The sequence below is a fragment of the Erpetoichthys calabaricus genome, chromosome 5, assembly GCF_900747795.2.
Source record: "Erpetoichthys calabaricus chromosome 5, fErpCal1.3, whole genome shotgun sequence".
Lineage (NCBI taxonomy): Eukaryota > Metazoa > Chordata > Cladistia > Polypteriformes > Polypteridae > Erpetoichthys > Erpetoichthys calabaricus.
In genome coordinates, this window is record NC_041398.2 from 53,547,879 (window position 1) to 53,568,828 (window position 20,950).

Below are 20,950 nucleotides of genomic sequence, written 5' to 3' on the forward strand. Positions count from 1 at the left end.
AATTATATTGAATCAATTTATGTTGTAGGCATGCTGTCCTGAGCTACCTTCCTAAAAAGAATGGCTGGATTAACCATTAAGCAAAATAGGTACATGCTTAAGACATCAAGGGAAGGGGGGCACCCCTGAAATTTTCCATTGCTGGATTTACCACGGACCAGATGGTGTGGAACTGTAAATGGTGCAGCTGAACCAGGTTCCACAAAACGGGGCTCCCACATTAAATGAAAAAATTACATACATTGTGAAGAAACGAGACCAGAAAGACAGATTAAGGGTTGGGGAACTATCCCCATATACTGTCGATGAATCCAAATTTGCTTGTTCTTTGTACAGCACAGTTAAAATGAGCATATATTTATTCGACCTTGATGTGAGAAAGGCAGCTGGACTTATGCCGGATGTACCGGAAATTGGTGTAGGGAGGAGATGACGTGAACAGAATGAGGCAGAGGGGATGTCATCAGAGGGCAACCAGGTTGAAGTTATCATATGGGGACGGTCGGAATGTGGAAGTTCTTCCTATGACAGGATCGGGTTTTGGCAGAGATTTCACATATCAGGATTTGTCTGATTTTTGATCTTTCTGATGATAAGCATTAGTACACCGTCTTAGATCCCCTTCTAGTGAGTTTTCGCACTCCATTGGTCCTTCTGGCCAACTCCCCTAATTGTGAGAGTGTAATAACATATACAATAAATATACAGAAAATTGGATAAACCTACCATTACCTGGGTAAAGCTCCCATTATCCAAAAGACCTGGGCTTCCTCTTGCTGAAATAGTAGCCACAGGTTGCCACAAAGAATATTGTAATGACCTGGGGTTTGCAGGAGATGATGAAATGGAGTTAGCTTCTTTGCACCCATTGCTGGTGAGTGGCCCTTTAAAGTACCACTGGTTTCTTCAACGTTCACCTACTGCGCCACCCCAGTGCTCAATGGCACCATGTGCTAGAGGGTCTTTATTTTGTTGCCATCTCATCCACACTGTCCAGCTCACCTGTGATCGCAGTGCCACATTATCCCCTGCTCATAGAGCCGACTCAAACCTAAGGTCCACAACCAAGGCTTATCGATGGCCAATAATCCAAGTTGAAGAGCTTTAGCAGCCAAGAGGCCTGATTAGATAGATAGATAGATAGATAGATAGATAGATAGATAGATAGATAGATAGATAGATAGATAGATAGATAGATAGATAGATAGATAGATAGATAGATAGATAGATAGATAGATAGATAGATAGATAGATAGATAGATAGATAGATAGATAGATAGATAGATAGATAGATAGATAGATAGATACTTTATTAATCCCAAGGGGAAATTCACAATGCTTTGAAAGATGATTAAATTAAACACAATGATTAAATGCTCTCTAAGTGCAGTGTCTGTGCCCCCTTCCTACCGGCTGCTAATGCACTGCTTTATATCTGGCTTCTCAGGTATTCCTGCCCCCTTTGGCAGTCTGCAGCCACCTGGGGAGCATGTCCTTCATAGTTCCAGACCTTAAGGTCACTACACTATGTTGAATTCATGACATGACAGCACTCTGAATGCGTAGAATACTAAAGATTTATCCTCAATATCATTTTCATGGTGAAATGTATTATAGAATGTATATTGTTACATTTTATAGATAAGTTGTTAGCTTTATTTAAATATGTTATACTGTTAACCGTCAGAGATGTGGGTAGAATGGTGGCGCAGCATTAACACCACTGTCATGCAGTAAGGAGTTTGCATCCCAGATGTTCCAAGCATGTAGTTTGCATCTTCTCCTCACGGGTTACCTCAGAGTACTCCAGTTTCCTTTGAAAGACATGCAGGTTAGGTAATTTAGTGATGCTAAATTGGCTTGTTGGGATGGACTCCAGCATCCCTACGATCCTGTCCTTCGATAACCAGGAATGGAAAATGGATGCATGGATGGTTGGATGGAATAATTAAGCATTTTTAGCAAAGATTTTTCTCTGTCCCTTAAATATTTGCACCAATTGGTGGAGTAGTGGGAAGAAAGAAAATAGAAGGGCGGGAACTGAGATAGGTACATTTAATAGAGACACAATGGTTGCAATAAAGAAAACAGACCCAGAAGAACATTCATTCCATCCTGTGTCTGTTTTGCTGCCCACCAGCTCAAGATCCAGGTACTTACACAATATTTAAATTAAACGTTCAGCTAATTTTGCAGTCACTAAGGGCTTTCTAGGGATATTGTGGAAAGGTGCCCTGGGAATACCCACAGTGTCTTCACTTGTGCCGGTTCAACACTGTGTCAAAAGGCAAGAAATGAGTAGAAGTGCTAGGCAGCTACTGGGTGCTAGCAGCTGTACCCTTCATGCATCCTGTTGACATTTGTAATGAACCTCAGAGAGCGGTGGAAGAGCAATAAAATACAGCGCAGCATGTCAGCAAACCTACAGCATTTGGAAAGCAAGGTGTAGGCATATATTGGCATGGCTTTATGGAAAATGCCCTTCATAAATTGTCGTGAGGTTTTTGCATTGCGTCAAACTTGTATTTGACTTGTTTATTTGAGAAGTGAACACAGCATGTTCTGTCTGAAAGACTGGGAATTTTAATACATAATGTAATTTGTTTCATTCATTTAAGGATGACCAAAGAATTTATAAAATGTCACTAAGCTGTCCACTTGGTGTCTGTGTATAATCTCCATCCATCTATTTTCTTAACGTGCTTATCCGAGGCAGGGTTGTGGGTCAGCCGGAGCCTATCCCAGCAAGAAATGCGTGCAGGCGGGAACATTCCCTACACAATTTTTTTTAATTTTAACTTTCTATTGAATTTATTAAAGTCAAGTAATGTTACATACAAACAAGTCAAACTTAACAAATCTAAACTCAATTGAACCTCTACCCATGACAAAGAGAGGAAGGCCTACAGCCAGAGTAAAACTTTAAGAGTAGAAAAGAGGAAAAATAATCCTTTTCCCCTATGCAAATGCTTATTCTAAAATGTTACTGATTAGATCCTGCCAGGTTTTAAAAATGTTTTGAACAAATCCTCTAGTGAGCATTTAATCTTTTCCAATTTCAAGTAGTATATAACATCAGTTACCCACTGACTTAAAAGAGGTGAGTTAGGATTCTTCCAGTTGAGAAAGATAAGTCTACGTGCCAATAGTGTAGTGGAGGCAATCACAGTTTGCTTGTCCTTCTCCACTTTAAGCCCATCTGGAAGTACACCAAACACAGCTGTTAGTGGATTAGGTGGGATTGTGACTCCAAGGCTGTCTGACAGGCATTTAAAGATTTTTGTTCAAAATGAGGTTAATTTGGTTCACACCCAAAACATGTGGCCCAGTGAGGCTGGAGCTCAATTGCAATGTTGGATCTTGCTCTGGATTCATTTTGGACAATTTTAAATGAGATAGATGTGCTCGATAAAAGATTTTAAGTTGAATAATTATATGCTTTGCGCATATGGAACAAGAGTGATTTCTGTGTATATCTGAATTGTAAACTCATCTTTAACCGTTTAAATTCGTCCCTGGACAGACTTGACTGTGCTATATAACATTTGTATGTACAAGATGTTTTCTTCTGTTTCTGCAGGTTGAAAACTTAGGGATCACGTGATCAGATTTTATTTTAACATTTCGAGTTTAATCACAAAATAAACTACAAGATTAAAATTTTAAATTTTGAGATTAAAGTAAAAAATTTTACACATTTTTCTTCATTGTGTTCTCAATATTTTGTTCCTATGTTTTTTTGTTTTTTACCATGTGACCTTAATACACTTCAATATATTGTGCTCTATCAGAATAAATTGGAGCTTCACTGGTATTTAAATGATAATAAGAACAACAACATGTGTAAATTTGATCACGACACATTTTAACTGCTTCTATTTAATTGCTAATAAGGACAGGTTATTACCCAATAATAAATAAGAGAGTAATTGGTTTTCATTAAATCAAAATCACTCCTGCTTTTATTAGAATAATACACTACAGGGAATACTCATGCAGTATTTTTCCAAGTCCTTATAAATAAAGCATATTGTCCTGATTTGTGTGTTAACATTTGTCCCACATTGAACTCCTATTTTCAAAGATGTTCTGATGATGTTCTACTCTTATTTATTCATTACAGTAAAGCTGTAGTAGGATAAGCATTCAACATAGACGTTGTTTCCTGATTCTTGTCAGATTGGGATACAGAACCTAAACATGCATTTGCTATGTTCCTTAGGCCTCCTTGCTCCTACAGTGTTTTTCTATATTTAAAAATGTATTGGATAGTACTGTCCTATAAGCACCCATTCCTAACAACTTTTAACATGATTCTCCTTAAAGTCTATTTTGGCCCTCTATATCTTTGTGAGCAAATTCTTCAATATTTTTTAAATTTCATATTCATATGTTGTTATTCATACATTCCCTACATACTAGCAATAAAATATACTCCAAAAAACCAAACTGTCAGTTTCAGCATTTTCATATACAGTATTATAACTAGCTCCTACTTAGTGCCATATAATAGATTTCTTTTCAGATTCTCAAGGTTTTCCATGTTTTATTTTAATGTGAGCTGTCCATTTCTGTCACTTATTGTTGATATTTCCATCCATCCATCCATTTTCCAACCCGCTGAATCCGAACACAGGGTCACAGGGGTCTGCTGGAGCCAATCCCAGCCAACACAGGGCACAAGGCAGGGAACCAATTCTGGGCAGGGTGCCAACCCACCGCAGGACACACACAAACACACCCACACACCAAGCACACACTAGGGCCAATTTAGAATCGCCAATCCACCTAACCTGCATGTCTTTGGACTGTGGGAGGAAACCGGAGCGCCCGGAGGAAACCCACACAGACACGGGGAGAACATGCAAACTCCACGCAGGGAGGACCCGGGAAGCGAACCCAGGTCCCCAGATCTCCCAACTGCGAGGCAGCAGCGCTACCCACTGCGCCACCATGCCGCCCTATTGTTGATATTTGCATTCCTTTTTTTACTTGTATTTTTTATTGTGTGTGATATTTTAGTCACTTTTTACCTCACTCTGTACCTCACTCTGTGTACTTCTGCTAATAAAAATGTACTTGTCTTTTAATGTAGTTTTTGAGATTTGGCAAGCAGGGCCATTTTAATGTTTGAGCACAATGGGTTGTGGCCGGGTGCCCCAGGAGCACAGGGTCCCACAATGTTTCTGATGCCTGTGTATGTTTCTGTTTTGCCATCAGAATGGGGGCATATGGTGCTAGTAAGACGGCCCTGTTGGTGATTACCTGTTAGTGGCTTATGTCATTTATAATGCTGGTTAATGCCTTTACTGTTAACATGATAAATTTGCAGATGAAGGCAGTAAGACGCTGTTAAGAAAAATGAAAAGTGACGGTTATCAATGATTGACTATACGCATGCATAACCAGGTGGGAGAGCAGAAAGAATATTTCAACATCTCTGTTAACTTGTCAGCAGTTAGCATTAAATGGGATGGCCTTGGAGAAGCATTGAGGAGGGAACTTGAGCAGTTGTCATTGGCTTGCCTTGTTAATCTAGCAGCATTTCCCTTCATTAATACAAAATTCATTAGCAAATATAATAACAGCTTCCTTCATTTATATATACTGCACTTTTCTAATTTTGTTTGTAATGTTTTCAGATTTAGAGATGCACAGATCGACCTAGATGAAACCAGAAACAAATCTGCAACAGCCCTTCTAGCGACTGAAGATGACATCATTAAGTTGAAAGCAGAGTATGATTTTTTTAAAAAGTATTTTGTAATATTGTATTAAAGTTTATTATGCATGAAAACTAGAAAGGATAATTGGGACTTTTATATGGATAGAGATACTCATTTTTAATTAAGTTAGAGTCCAAAAATGTACAATATGTAAACCTTTTGCTCTGATCCATTTGAGAAGACATTGCATAGAATGCAGTATTTTCTTGTGGATTTTTTTGTCATATCTCCAAGACAATTTGCTTCAACTTAATGCAAACCTGATTTTTCCATGAAAACATCTTGGAGGGCCTAAATATTTGCTTATTCAACATCTGGCCCTGGGCAGATATAAACCATAGGCGAATTTAGGCATCAATGGTGTTCTGTTTAGAAGTAGTTAAAGCTTAAAGGCACCAGAAGAATAATTATTAAAAAACAGAGATTAATAAAGAGAAAAAAGAAAATCAAAGAAAGGACCCAAAAGAAAGACAAAAAAAGAAAAGATTGAGCAATACTTTCACTACATGGACTCCCTAATTTTAACATAAAGAATATGCGTTGTACATTTTTTGTGTACAATACAGTACAGCCTGTACATATATTATACAAGAGGAGAAGGAGATTCTCTCCTCATTTTTAGTGCTTTGTTAAAACCTACCGTACATACTGTTAGGCATAGCAGCTAATCTGTGTTGTGAGCTTCAAAGATCTAGATTCATTGACTCATAAAATAAATACAAATATTTTCTTAAATATTACTCATTAGGGTCTGCATTTTAAATCTACAGCATATGGGATCAACAAGTAAATATAAAAACTTGTTATTTTACACATTGCTACATTGCCACTGTATTTATATCTTGCATACTTGAAAAAAATAAGTTCAAAATGTACAAGACAGGCTATTTTGTATAATACAGCACCTATAACCTGACCGTTAATATCAGAAAGCAAACTAAATTTCACTACAGTGTCTGGAAACATCTCCACTAGTTCCCTGGTGATTCTTAGATCACTCAGTTCTGGTAATGTAGACATTCACATTAATGATCATAATACACTACAAACATCTGGGCTGATTTTATCATTTAGGCATTTTTATAATATAGAAAAACAAATTTACTTTTTAGAAAGCACTGTAATTTGCAGAAATCATAGCCTCCCCTTTTCCGTGTCATTTGTTTCCATATGGACAATGACAACTGGATCTACCCCAGCTCTGGTCAGTAGGTTTTCAGGGGGTTTTCATCTATAATTTCATAATTATAGTGAGTGAGAGTCTCATATAGAACAGAGTGTTTGCCCTGAGGCTAGGGAGTTGCGCCGGCAATTTGAAGGTTAAAGGATCAAATTCCATAAATGCTAGAAGTGATTCCACTCTGTCGGGCCCTTAGCCTGCATTTGCTCCATCCAGGGTATGACATTAACCTGCATCCAGCCCTGCAAGGGAAAACTTGGGGGTTGGTGGCAGGATTGCCTGGTTCCCTAGTGATTCTTAGATCACTCAGTCCTGGTAATGTAGACCTTACCATTAATGATCATAATACACCACAGACATCTGAGGTGACTTTATCATTTGGGCATTTTTATAATAAAAAATAAATACATGACTTTTTAGAAAGCATCTTTATAAGCCCTGTACATTGTACATGTTACAAAGACAGCATATTCAAAATGCAAATAATAAATATACATGTAAACAATACCTATTGTAAGAGAAAAACAAGAGGGTCATAACAAATGGTTGAGGTAATAAGATGGAAACCTCATTTAATAATAGTGATTTCAAAAGGTTTCAAAAGAAAAGGCACTCTAGGGTGTAAAATATGCCAACATGCTGTTACAAATTGTAGCTTCAGCTTTCCTCATTCATAGGTCCTAAATGAACTCACACTTTTGGTAGCCTCTGGGGTTTATATACTGAATCAGAGGGGGTGATGACTTCATTGGTGAAAATGGAAGTGAGGTCTCTCGTCATCTGGCCAGCGAGTTTGTGAATTGTGGGTAAAAAAAACGAGAAGACATTATGAACAGCAGCCACTCTCTGCTTGGGGTGGTGCTGCTTTCCTTAGTGGAGCCCTTAAGATCTCACTTAATCGCTCATGCTTGACAATATGTTTACATTTTTTTAAGTACTAATAACTTGATGAAACTGCTAAAAAGTCTAGCCACATATTCAAAATGACTTAAGTGAGCTGGTGGTTTCACCCTACGTCAGGCACTGTACAATACATCATAGTGGATACAACTGACAGCATTTCCGGTACAAAGGCTTGTTTAGTGCACAATTAAAAAATGAAAAACTACTTAAAGCCAACATAACATGATAAAACCTTTTTAAATAATTCCACCTACATACATATATGGTTAATTGTGGATATTGTGAGATTATGAAGATCTCTTTAATAATGCCACTTGCATATGCTAAGTCTTTAAATATACTGTATATTCCGGTTCTGAAAGCCATTTCATGCAGTTTGCAATTTCAGATCTACTTTTTAGTCTGGATCAAGAGCCAGTCTTACTGAAGTGCCCATTTCTCTGTCCAACAGTTTAAATGCATCCCAAGAAGAGGCTGAAATGTACAAAAGGAAGCTAGATATTCTAGATGATTATGAGAGACGAGTAAGAATGCTGAAAAATGAAATAGCCACCCTGTCCGCAGAAAAATCTTATATTCAGGAAAGGTATGCTATTTCCTTGGTTTCTGTTTTTACTGGATCTGTAATAATAATCTCTGAGAAATGTGGATTTAAAAAGTGCATTGACTTTCAAAAAGTTTATAGCAGCAGACAATTGATTACTGCTATAAACGTGTTGAAAGTAAATACATCTTTAAAAATCTACTGTTATTTCCCAAAAATGTCATCAGTACCATCTTGTTTTAGTTCACCTTCTAGTAACAATTGCCTTCACGTAGTTTTTCTTTTGAGTTTGTAACCTGTATTTTCTTCCTTTACTTTTTCTAATTTTCCCCATGTTGCATAAACAATATTGTTTGTCTGTTGTGAAACGATCAGACTCGACACACTCAAAAAAGGTTGGGGCAGCCACCCGTGTATTGCCCCTGGCTGCCATGGGTTTTAAAAATTAGACGGAAGTGTCTTTGATGGAGTCCAAAAGCAAACTGAGTATAGGTTGTAAAAATGGTGGCTTTATATGCCAAGACTGGAAGTGACCTATGGGAACCGGAAGTGACCTTCTTCCGACTTCATAACCGGAAGTGACGTCGTCCTGGACGCTGGAACCGGAATTACCATCGTCCTGGGCGCCGGAACCAGAAGTGATGTCTTCAGAGATGAGTCAGACAGGTTTTCCCGCGTCTGGTCTGCAGAGACAACAGAAGAATGTTTAGCGCACCCGCCACTCCCTGGCCTGGCATGGAATTTCTTTCACTTGGTCCATACAACGTCGTCCTACTCGCACATGCGTGACACTGTATACTATGAAAGAAGTGTACTGGCACCCCCACTGGGTGACTTGTTCTCCCTATATAGTTTGGAGGCAATGAACACAGGCAAGAGGAAGCATAAACCAATCTTCTTTGATTTTCTACATCTTGTATCCAAGAGGTAACACTCACAGAAACAGGCAGACCAAGCTGGCCCTGAGTAAGTGCTACAAAGAGAAACTGGTGACATGATCTTTTATATATTTTACCAGTTACATCACTGTTCCAAGGAATTCACTGCATAAGCAAAAGACCTTTAACATTATTGGTGACATTCATTTGCTAACAGGATATGGCAGAACGGTAGTTCCTTAAATGGTCCTAACTGACCAGGTCCACTAGGTTTACTGGCAGTCCATCGGTTTCATTGACCTATGACTGCATGACCTTTAGGTGTTAAGAGTGCACTGCTGTGTGGTATTTCTCCATATCTACACCGTCTTAGGGAAAATTTGGGGGTTGGTGGCAGGATTGGCAACTGTAAAATGAACCCAACTGTTCCATTCCATTTGAACTAGCATGGTGCTGAGGTGTTGCACAGTTGCAATCAAGCCCTAATTTGGGATCCTGAGGTGTTTTGTCATGTGGTCAGTGTGGCAATGTGCTGTATCAGTGCCTCAGAAATATTAATAAATTATGGCAACTTTTATAAGGTCGAGCAGTTTCCTTTTGAGCAGAAAAATGGTGAGATACTACTTGTACTCTGTTTAGGATTTTGAATGTGTGTTTTTTCTAATACATAATAGCAAAGTTTTTAAAAAACACACACTCAGTATAATTAATGTTATAAATACTGTACAGTAATCCCTCCTCCATCGCGGGGGTTGCGTTCCAGAGCCACCCGCGAAATAAGTAAATCCGCGAAGTAGAAACCATATGTTTATATGGTTATTTTTATATTGTCATGCTTGGGTCACAGATTTGCGCAGAATCACAGGAGGTTGTAGAGAGACAGGAACGTTATTCAGACACTGCAAACAAACATTTGTCTCTTTTTCAAAAGTTTAAACTGTGCTCCTTGACAAGACAGAGATGACAGTTCAGTCTTACAATTAAAAGAATGCAAACATATCTTCCTCTTCAAAGGAGCAAACAAATCAATAGGGCTGTTTGGCTTTTAAGTATGCGAAGCACTGCGGCACAAAGCTGTTGAAGGTGGCAGCTCACACCCCCTCCGTCAGGAGCAGAGAGAGAGAGAGAGAGACAGATAAAAAAATCAATACGTGCCCTTCGTGCTTTTAAGTATGCGAAGCACCGGGCAGCATGTCGCTTCACGAAGCAGCTGCACAGAAGGTAGCCAACGTGAAGATAATCTTTCAGCATTTTTAGACGAGCGTCCGTATCGTCTAGGTGTGCGAACAGCCCCCCTGCTCAATCCCCCTACGTCAGGATCAGAAAAAGTCAGCGCAAGAGAGAGACAGAGAAAAGTAAGTTGGGTAGCTTCTCAGCCATCTGCCAATAGCGTCCCTTGTATGAAATCAACTGGGCAAACCAACTGAGGAAGCATGTACCAGAAATTAAAAGACCCATTGTCCGCAGAAATCCGCGAACCAGCAAAAAATCCGTGATATATATTTAAATATGCTTACATATAAAATCCGTGATAGAGTGAAGCCGCGAAAGGCGAAGCGTGATATAGCGAGGGATCACTGTACATGCCTGTAACTCAGCGCAGGCAAAAATTTCAGCATTATTGACATTATAACCAGAGCTACAAGGTCTGTTGTCATCCATAAGTTGGAGTAAATATCTGTCTTATTATATAAAACGCTACCGTGGCTGTTTGTTTGTCTGTCCAGGATTTTAAATCACTTGTAGCTCGTAAACCGTTTGACCTTAAATTTGGTACACATATACTACATGACCTCTACTGTATACTTTCAGGGTGATGATTTTTATTACTTTTTTTATTTTATTTTATTTTATTATAGAATCAACTCTCGGCAGCGGGCAGCAGGGCGGCCGTGCAGCGCATACCTACGGGTGCCGTTCTCATCCCTACCAAATTTGCCATCACTTCCCCTACCTCTTCATATCTTAAATCATTCTTGATGCAGATTGAACACTTAAGTGAAAAATTAAGAAAAACGTACTAAGTAATTGCAACACAAAATCTGACTTAATCAGTTTTAACGTAAAAAGGTGCCAGCGAAAGAAGGGAAGAAGCGGGCCTCTAGGGTGGAAAAAAGAAGAGCTGTTCATGAAACAGCAACACATGAACCTCTGATCAAACGAGTGGTAAACATACAGAGAAAGAGTAGGAAAACTATAAGTCAAGTGTATACACTGCACGTTATCATGCAGTACGGCCTTACTAGTAATTTATATTTACTTTTCTGAGAATCCATTACCAGTTAATGCCATTGTCACCAAACATCTTTGATTGTTTTTGCAGCATCTGGTATATTTTTCATCATATTTTTACATTTTCTTATTTCTTAATCATTCTTTTCTGTCTTTGATGACATCACCCATTGTTGGCACTTTGCTGGTTGCTGTAGTAGTGTTTACTGAACCACAATAAGATTAGTGCAGATAAGTGACACAGAAAACTTCGTATTGTTATGATCTCTCACTCTACAGAAAATTAGACAAACCACAAGGGCAAATTTCAAAGACGCCAGAAGATAAACTTCACACATAGCACAGTTCTGGTTGTCCTACCCTTACAAAGCTATTTTTCATCATATTTTTACATTTTCTTATTTCTTAATCATTCTTTTCTGTCTTTGATGACATCACCCATTGTTGGCACTTTGCTGGTTGCTGTAGTAGTGTTTACTGAACCACAATAAGATTAGTGCAGATAAGTGACACAGAAAACTTTGTATTGTTATGATCTCTCACTCTACAGAAAATTAGACAAACCACAAGGGCAAATTTCAAAGACACCAGAAGATAAACTTCACACATAGCACAGTTCTGGTTGTCCTACCCTTACAAAGCAGTAGCGACTGCTAGCAAAATACCATAAAATGGCGGCGGACTCAAAAATCCAAGATGGTATCACTTGAAGATGTAAAAATATTTTAACAACTTAAAAGAAAATCCAAACCAAAAATGTATTAGATTTGAATTCAGTGCCCTAAAATAACCCCAATGGTATCCAAAAGCATCAAGCTGGAGTGGCTCAGAAGTAAACTGGGTAAGTACACTAATGACCTAGAGAGAGAGAGAGGATAGAGGGTGGTTAATGGGGAGAAGATTTTCCCAGAAATGCTGGAAGACAGATGACCTACAAGATGCCTGGGCCAAGTCTATGAGGAGACTATAAGACTTTTTGGCCAGTAGTGGTTAATAAATGGATTTGGCCAGAAGAAGTTTATCTGTTTCATTAATTTACCTCCGTCCTGTAATATTGAAGAAAAGCATTCCTGACTTGAGGAAATAGGACTGTGTTGTCTATTAAAAGCCTACATCCCAGAAACTGCCTGAGCAACCTGTCGTTTTGGTACATAAGGAGATCTAGTAAAAGAAGCCTACCCATGACTCCATGACATGACACGACTCAAAATGTAATCACAGAGTGTATTTAAGAAGCCTAATGCCTGAGATCCTAGAGTCTGCAGCGTGGAGAAAAGAGCTGAATGCTGTTTGATGCAAGGAACAGGCCAGGGAAGTGTGCCAATGAAAAAGAGAGACAGAGAGAGGAGAAACAAGAAGAGAATGCCTTAATGGGGTGATAGGGAGAAGTGGATGGAATACCACTCCTGATAAACGGGGAGATAAACACTGGAAGGCCTAGTACGACAGGAGATGTTCTTTATTTGTCTATTTTCCTTTTATACTTTTTTGTACCCATATGAATTTCCCATTTTCTTTGATAATTCATACATTTGAAACTCTTAGACTTCTTTGCAAGTGTTGATAAATGCAACAAGGGTGCCCTCTCCTGTTAAAAAGAGTCAGTGTCTGATGATAATTTGCAAATGTGTAGCTTTACTAACAATGTCAGATCAAGGCATATTGACATACTGTAAGTATAAATGCTGTTACGACAACATTTTGGACTTTACAAAATTTTTAATAAGAACAATCTATTATGCGTTGTTCATACAGGTTTTCTATCGCTTCATTTCTGCTTTTGTCTTCAGTGTCAGTACAATATTATGCATTCAATTGTCAGTGTTGCCCACTATACTTTTGGATGGACACACAGACAGACAGACACACAGACACTTATCTTTTCACTTATCCTTTCTTTAATTTGCAAATATGCAGCTTTACTTACATTGTCAGATCAAGGCATATTGACAGATGTATAAATGCTGTTAGGACAATGTGTTGGACTTTACAATATTTTAATAATAAAAATCTATTATGTCTTGTTCATACAGGTTTTCTATCCCTTCATTTATGCTTCTGTTTTCATTGTCAGTACAATATTATGCATTCAAGAGCTAACTGTCAGTGTTGCCCACTATACGTTTGTCTACTTGTGTTTTACATTTGCTTCTCCTTGCTGTGTTGTTCTGTTTTTGGTGGCAACACCCATACTGCTGCAAGGAAGAAAAATAAAATATATCTTTCTCCTCTTAGTTCCTGGTAGAATTCTACAAGTAATTTGCTTACTATCTTATAAAATAATATTCAGTACCTCCATTATTGCCACAAGTGTCAATGTTTGTGATGTACCCTCTGTTGGAATGACAAAGGCAATGCATTTTATTACTAAAAATGTTTATAATGCGCCATCATTTGGAATGGCCGAGACATAGCAACTGGACGGACACACAAGCAGACAGACACACAGACACTTATCCTTTCATTAAGGTGGATTAACTAATGAACTATTTTTCATTAACTATTAAAAGATTGCTATTTTTATCCACTAACAAACAGGACATCAAGAGAGCTCATCAAGAGAAGCCCTTTAAAAACTTTTTTGGAGGGTAAGTTTGGAGTCTACCTGCACCTGTAGAAAGATTTAGGTACCTCTTTGAAAAATTCAAGAGTATCTAATCCTTCATTCCAACCATCTATCCATTCCCAAAATTTCCTCATCCAAAATAGGATTGAAGGGAGCCAGAACACATTCCAGCAACACCTATTTTAAAACCAGAAAACACAAGTACTTTGCTGGGCACAGTCAAGCACACACTCACACTCACTCATATCTAACCTAACCTAATGTCACGTAAGATTATGTAAGAATTCTGAAGTACGAGGTAAAAATAGTGTCCTTTAAAAAACTGTTTTAAAGTGCATCTTAAAATGGGACACTGTATGCCTCTTTATAATGATGCCAGGTTTGTTGTTAGAGTGGTGGCTCTGAGGCTAAGTATCTGTGCCAGTATCTGGAAGGTTGCTGGTTTGGGGATCCTACTCTGCTGGGCCCATGAGCAAGGCCCTTAACTTGTAATTGCTGCAATGGCTGACCCTGCGCCCTGACCCCAAGGAGTATGAAAAAACTAACATTCCTAATACAAGAAATTGTATAAGACGAAATAAAGAATGCAAGAAAAAAATCTTCATGTTGATTTTTAATATCCACATTTTTCAGTTTGCTGGTTACCATTGACAATAAGCATCACTTTTACATTTTAAATGTATGTAAAGTGCTTTAGACAGCTTTTAGAAAATCTACTACATAAACAATTATTATTATGATTATTATTATTATTATTGAATCCAGCATTATTAAGATTACTGTAACGCTTTTACTTTTTTTACAGGAGTGGCAGAAGCCAATCAACTAGCCCCTTGACATGTCGGAGTCGATCTCCAAGCCCACTTCCATACCACAGGAATGAATCTCCATCCTACAAAAGACTATCTAATGCTACCCGGCAGTCATGGTTAATTAGCCGCTTCAATGTCATTTATGAAAGTGATCGATTGGATGCACAAAGTCTATTGAGGCAGTATATCAATAATGTCGAGCTGGTGCAGAGGATCGTTTTTACTGCCACAGTGGTATGTTAAATAATCCCAATCCATTGATTCATTTGCAGTTGACAGGTTTGCTGCAGAGCTGAATATGGTTATTTCAAGAAGAAGAAATGCTACTGCATTTTGTGCTAACTGTGCAATACGTAGTTATTGATCATTTTTGTTAAATTGGAAAGTATTCCAAAAATAATTAAGTTAAATTTATATTTAACACTTCATAGATAATGTGTGACACTTTTTCATTTATATTTCTTTATTAAAAAAAATCCAAAAGTCATGATATTTTGATCATTTTATATTTCTTATTCAAAGTATGCTGCCTTTGTAATACTATATGGTGTGCTGAGCTTGTAAGTGTAAGTGCACTTTGAAATTAAGTGAATTTTATGTTGTTTTGTGTAACATGTTTTGCCTTTTCATTTTCAACCTTTCAGCTGCTTTTATGCTCTACAGTGGGCCATCTTCTTTATTTTGATAATTTAGAAAAATATGTTCTGATGCCCAAGGTGCCCGCATTCTTGGCGTTACTTGTTTCCTGGGACATCGATAGTTATGTAGTCATGAGGTTGGACTAGTGCAACGAGTGCACAAACAGCAAGAAAGGCACAAAAAGTCTAGTGTTATTCACACAAAACAGTGTCCCGGAAAAACTTCAGTGCAATTCAAATCTATTCATATGAATAAATCAACAAGAATGTTAGGATCAAGATCAAGTTAAAATCAGGTTTTTTTCTTTCCAATATTTTCCAAGCCTCACTGTGTCAGTCTCTCCCATCTCATCTGCTCACCTCCTTGGGCCTTTTCTGCAGTGCGGAGATGACAACAAGCACAATTCTCCATCTTCGGCTTTGATCCCAAGCCCAAGCTTGGTTATGTCATCCCAGCACCATCCTTCAGCATCCACGTGATGACCTTTGAAGCCTTTGGTCGCTCCTGCTCCTTCCAGTACTCGGCTTAAGCTGAAGAGTACCATTCCCCTCACTCCCTGAGGGCCACAAGACCACCTTGCCTCCTGTTCACCGCACTGGCTCAGTCTTTTGATTTTTCTCCTTGATGACTCCAAACTTTCACCCTTGATTTTCTCCCTTGTCCCTTTTTTCTTCTTTTTCTGCATAAAGCCAAAAGAGTAAATGTTTAGATGTCTGTTATGGTATAAAATAATAAGCTTGGCTTTGACACAAAAATCACGGGTTTTATTTGGAGTAAGTTTCTATCAATGGCTGAGCAAAACATGAGAACATTTTAGCACAGTTTAAATGGCACTCAGAAAAGTCCACTCAATTGCTTGTCAAGATAGTTCAATCAAAGTTTCATGCAAAATTGCTTAAGGCTTCCTCAGAGAAAATAGCAAACTCAAAACAAATTGGAATTATGAAATTGCATAAAGTAAAGCAGAATATTCTGAAAATTATTTCTTTAGCTTGTGTTAAACCCTGCATTGTTTACATTTCCCTGGAGCTACCAGAAGAGAAAATGTGAACTTGTGCCCTCAGAAGTCTTCTCTATATGTTAATGCTTTTGAAAGAAAAGGCTGTTACATCCAGAATGCAAACAGAAACATGTTTACAGGTTAGCCTTTAAGATTTTTGAGCAGTGCTTTTAACTAATTTGAACATTTTCATATCAGTTTTAAGTGTTTAGACTTTGTGACCAGTAGGGGGCATTGCAGCACTCCAAACCCCAGACACAACTTCACAGACACCAATTCTGGTAAAATAAAAGGTTTATTTATATCAATTATAAAAAGGCTGCAGCAATGACATAAATCAACACAATTCTAAATTCCTTCCTTTTCTCTTTCTATTTCCACTCCTCCAGGCGAGCTTTGTCCACTTCCACCAGACCCCAACTCACCTGGATGTGGCAGGGTGTGACGGTGCGGGTCGGCTCCTGGCTCCCTCTTCTATTATGGGAGCCTCTTGAACCAGACACTGTCTGTGCCGTAACCGAGATGAGCTTGGCAGATGAGGACAAACACACATGAATCAAGGGAATGGTGAAAAGCGCAAGTGCTTTTATTAAAAAAAAAAAATAAAGATTCAGAGAACAAGTGTCCCAAAGTGCACTGCTCAAAAAAAAGTTCAATAAATAATCCATAAAAAGTGTTGGTTAAAATAATCACATAAATAAATCCACTAAAATGAGGTTAAAACCAACTGGCAGGGAACTGTCTTTTCCTAAAAGCCATGCACTTTCTTTTAACTGGCGGTTCCCCTGCCTATGCCATATGGGCCTTGCAGCAGAGGAGTCGCCCGACTGACAAACACAGCTGACCTTCCGCAGGTCCGGGTCCCTGCCGTCCCATGGCTATGGTAAGGCTCGCTCCACAGACCTAGGCTTTTAGGTCCCCAATGGCCAATTCGCTCATGTTGGAGCTCTCCTGCCAAACCTCTTCGACTCCCACTGCCTTCCTGGTCTTCTACGGTGAGTCATTCCTTTTAGCATGTATCAGCCCCAGGAGTCAGCTACTCGCACTGCTCAATTGGACTCTCCTTCCTAACTTCCTGCCATCTCGCACCCAAGCCCGCTCTCTTAGCTCATTCGCACCGGCTCCTTCCACCTCCTGCCTTCTTCTCTCTTTCGTACTTTAACCTCTGTTCTCTTCTTATTTTCCTTTCCTGATCCTCCCTCTCTTGCACTCGCACTTCCCTTTTAAAAGGGGAATGTGGCACAGCTGTGGCAATCAGTAGTTCCCGGCATCAATTAGGGTGAACCTAAACCTGTGCACTAAGTGCAGGGCCTTCCGTACCCGCATCATGCTACCATGCCCCTTCACACGAAGACGCGAATGTGGTGATTTATTCAAAATGCCAAACAGCCACGGACCTCACTTTACCACACAGGGCAGTTCCTTTTATCTTGGACCCAGGAATACATCCGGTGCTAGGGGTACAACTCGATGGAAGCATTTCTGGTCGAATCAGAATTTCGACAAGTGGGGATTGTTAATCCTTTCAGCTCCCCCCGGTGGCCTCCACAGAACCTTGCAGACCGTATCGTTGGACTACAAGTTCCATGCAGGACTCCACATGGGAATTTTAAACCAGGGGGACTGCCACCCTCAGTTTTTGGAAAGATAATGCCCTGAATGAATTGACTTCCCCAGTCCTTCCATTATACTGGCCTTCTAACTGGGTAAGGATCCTTGTTTAGTCCCAGCCTTGGATGCCTGTCTTTGCATGCCATCCATTACAACTTAATTTTTTTTTTTTGTAAGTGCTAGTTAGGTCCAAATATTTCTTAAATGTATACTGTCATTGGCACATCTGCAGTGTCTCATATTAATATTGGAGCTGACTCCAGATAACAACTGTCTGCTTATACTCCTTGGGATACAGGAATCCTTCCATTCTGCAAAGATAGCCTTTAGGAAATTCAAGTTGCGAGTCAGAAAGACCCTCGCTCCTTCTCATATAGGACCAGAATCCTTGGATAGTGCTGTGATGGACTACATTATCCGAAATATAGATCTGTATGATGTCCAGTCAAGTGTCAATGTGAGTTTCTCTATTATTAAAGTATACTAAATCATTATCATTGTTGCTCAATTACCACATCCATTGTACTGAATCTTTAACATAACCTGTGCCTAAAATGTTGTCACTTGAACTTACCTGAAAAAAAACACTACTCACGTTTTCTTTTTCAGGATAATTTATTTTCTTAAGAAGTATTTTTCACTAGCATGGTAACAGAAAATAGAACAGTATGGTGACACAGTGGCTGGTGCTTGTGCCTTACTGGTCCTTGGTTGAAATTCTGACCTAGTCACTGTGAGCATTGAGTTGACACATTGGCCCCATGCCTGTCTGAGAATCTTTTCTGATGCTCTGATTTTCTTCTCACTTTTAATTGGATTGTTGGCTCTAAACAGACCAGCTCTCTCCAAATGTAAATGTAAATTTAAAACATATTTTATAACAGAAATGTCAGTACCACTTTAGATTAGGTACTACCTGTAATGCATGCATTAGTCACATACTGTTACGCAAGAAGGCATTAAAAAAAAGGCTTCTTTCCATCTTAATAACTAACAAAAACATCAGTAAAGTGGTTATTCATCTCAGCGCAGTGTGGGATATTAAGAGTTTGTGATAAAATTACTTGAGACTATGAGAGCTTTATTTGGTCTTATCTCTATCTATACATATTAATAAAAGGCAAAGCCCTCACTGACTCACTGACTCACTGACTGACTGATTGACTGACTGACTGACTGACTCACTCATCATTAATTCTCGAACTTCCCGTGTAGGTGGAAGGCTGAAATTTGGCAGGCTCATTCCTTACAGCTTACTTACAAAAGTTAGGCAGGTTTCATTTTGAAATTCTACGCGTAATGGTCATAACTGGAACATATTTTTTGTCCATATACTGTAATGGAGGAGGCGGAGTCACGTATCGCGTCATCACGCCTCCTACGTAATCACGTGAACTAAAAACAAGGAAGAGATTTACAGCACGAGTCAAATGCAGGAACAAAGGTAAATGACGTTAATTTTTGACTGTCTTTTAATACTGTGTAAGCATACATATTAACACATGTGCAATTAAACGTGTGCATTTACGGGGTGATTTCTCAGGCTTAAAAGCTCGCCTTTTATCAAACGCGGGAACAAAGGTAACTGACGTTGTTCACTGTCTTTTAATACTGTGTAACCATACATATTAACACATGTGCAATTAAATGTGTGCATTTACGGGGTGATTTCTCAGGCTTAAAAGCTCGCCTTTTACTAAAAAGGTAAATGCAAAACTATTTTCAATCAGTTTATTGAAACGCTCCCGTTAAGGATTGCAATAACATATTCACGAGATAAAAGAACGAAGTAGGGGGAAATGAAGGAAGACCCGCAAACAGCAAAGAGCAAAAAATTAATTAAACAATTGAGAAGGGAGCGAGTGAAGCATACAAGCATGTTCATAAGGGAAACAAAGCACGGTGTAAAACGTAAGTTTAAATTAAGTTTATAGAAACGCTCCCGCAGCGGATTGCAATAACATATTCGCGAGATAAAAGTTTAATGACAAGACACGAGGTATAAACGAACCACACGCCGTGGCGCAACGTTAGGGGCAACAGTTTCAACCATTCTATGATCTGCTTCTCGCAACTGAAAGACGGCACATGGCGGATGTTAGCCGACTTGCTGACCGCAACGTTAGGGGCTTCAACTCTGGCGCTGACGCCACATCTCAGTGCCAACAGTTTGCAGACTCTACTTAAAAGACCCGCCCACCTCACTGGACAGTTAAAAAGACCAATCAAACTAACGATGATATCAAGTATTACCCAATCAAAAGTAGGAAAGGAGGCATCTTCATAAAATGCGTGTGGGATGATTTGCATGAGACGCTGCTTTAAAAAAAATGATTAAAAAAATACGGGACAAATCCCGTCCAGTATTGATTCAAAACGGGACGCGCAATTTCATTCTCAAATGCGGCACGATTCCATATTTTAAAGGACGGGTGGCAACCCTACAGTGCCAGGTAACCACCCATACAATCTGATTGTGATTCAGACTAGGAATGCAATGAATGTAATTACCCCGATCTACATACAAGGCGAAAGTCTTGCAACATTCAAAGATGATGGTTTGGGATAAGTACACCATACAACATAAAAGAGCTTATGAAGCCTTGAACCGAAAAAAGCAAGACCTCAGAGATCGTAAAAAAAAAAAATAGGAGGTAATGTCGTTTTACTCGCTGTAGATTTTAGTCAAACATTACCAGTTATTCCACGACGGAGACCAGCAGATGAACTCAACGCGTGTTTAAAATCCATGCTTCTCCCACGCTCGGTTATATGTCGCGTGTTCTCGGGTAGGTACACCAAAAAATGTATACATTTAAGCATGTAATGGGCAAACAAAAAATGAGGTATACCCGAAAG

General features: G+C 39.0%; 1 protein-coding gene across 1 annotated transcript in view; it reads left to right on the forward strand.

Moving 5' to 3' along the window:
- Positions 1 to 20,950, forward strand: part of LOC114652746 (mitochondria-eating protein-like) — a 46,920-nt gene that overhangs the window by 19,039 nt on the left and 6,931 nt on the right. The window contains exons 5-8 of the mRNA XM_028803063.2: positions 5,643 to 5,738; positions 8,261 to 8,395; positions 14,835 to 15,075; positions 18,390 to 18,548. Coding sequence (XP_028658896.2) covers positions 5,643 to 5,738; positions 8,261 to 8,395; positions 14,835 to 15,075; positions 18,390 to 18,548 — 631 coding nt within the window. The remainder of the gene's footprint in view (positions 1 to 5,642; positions 5,739 to 8,260; positions 8,396 to 14,834; positions 15,076 to 18,389; positions 18,549 to 20,950) is intronic.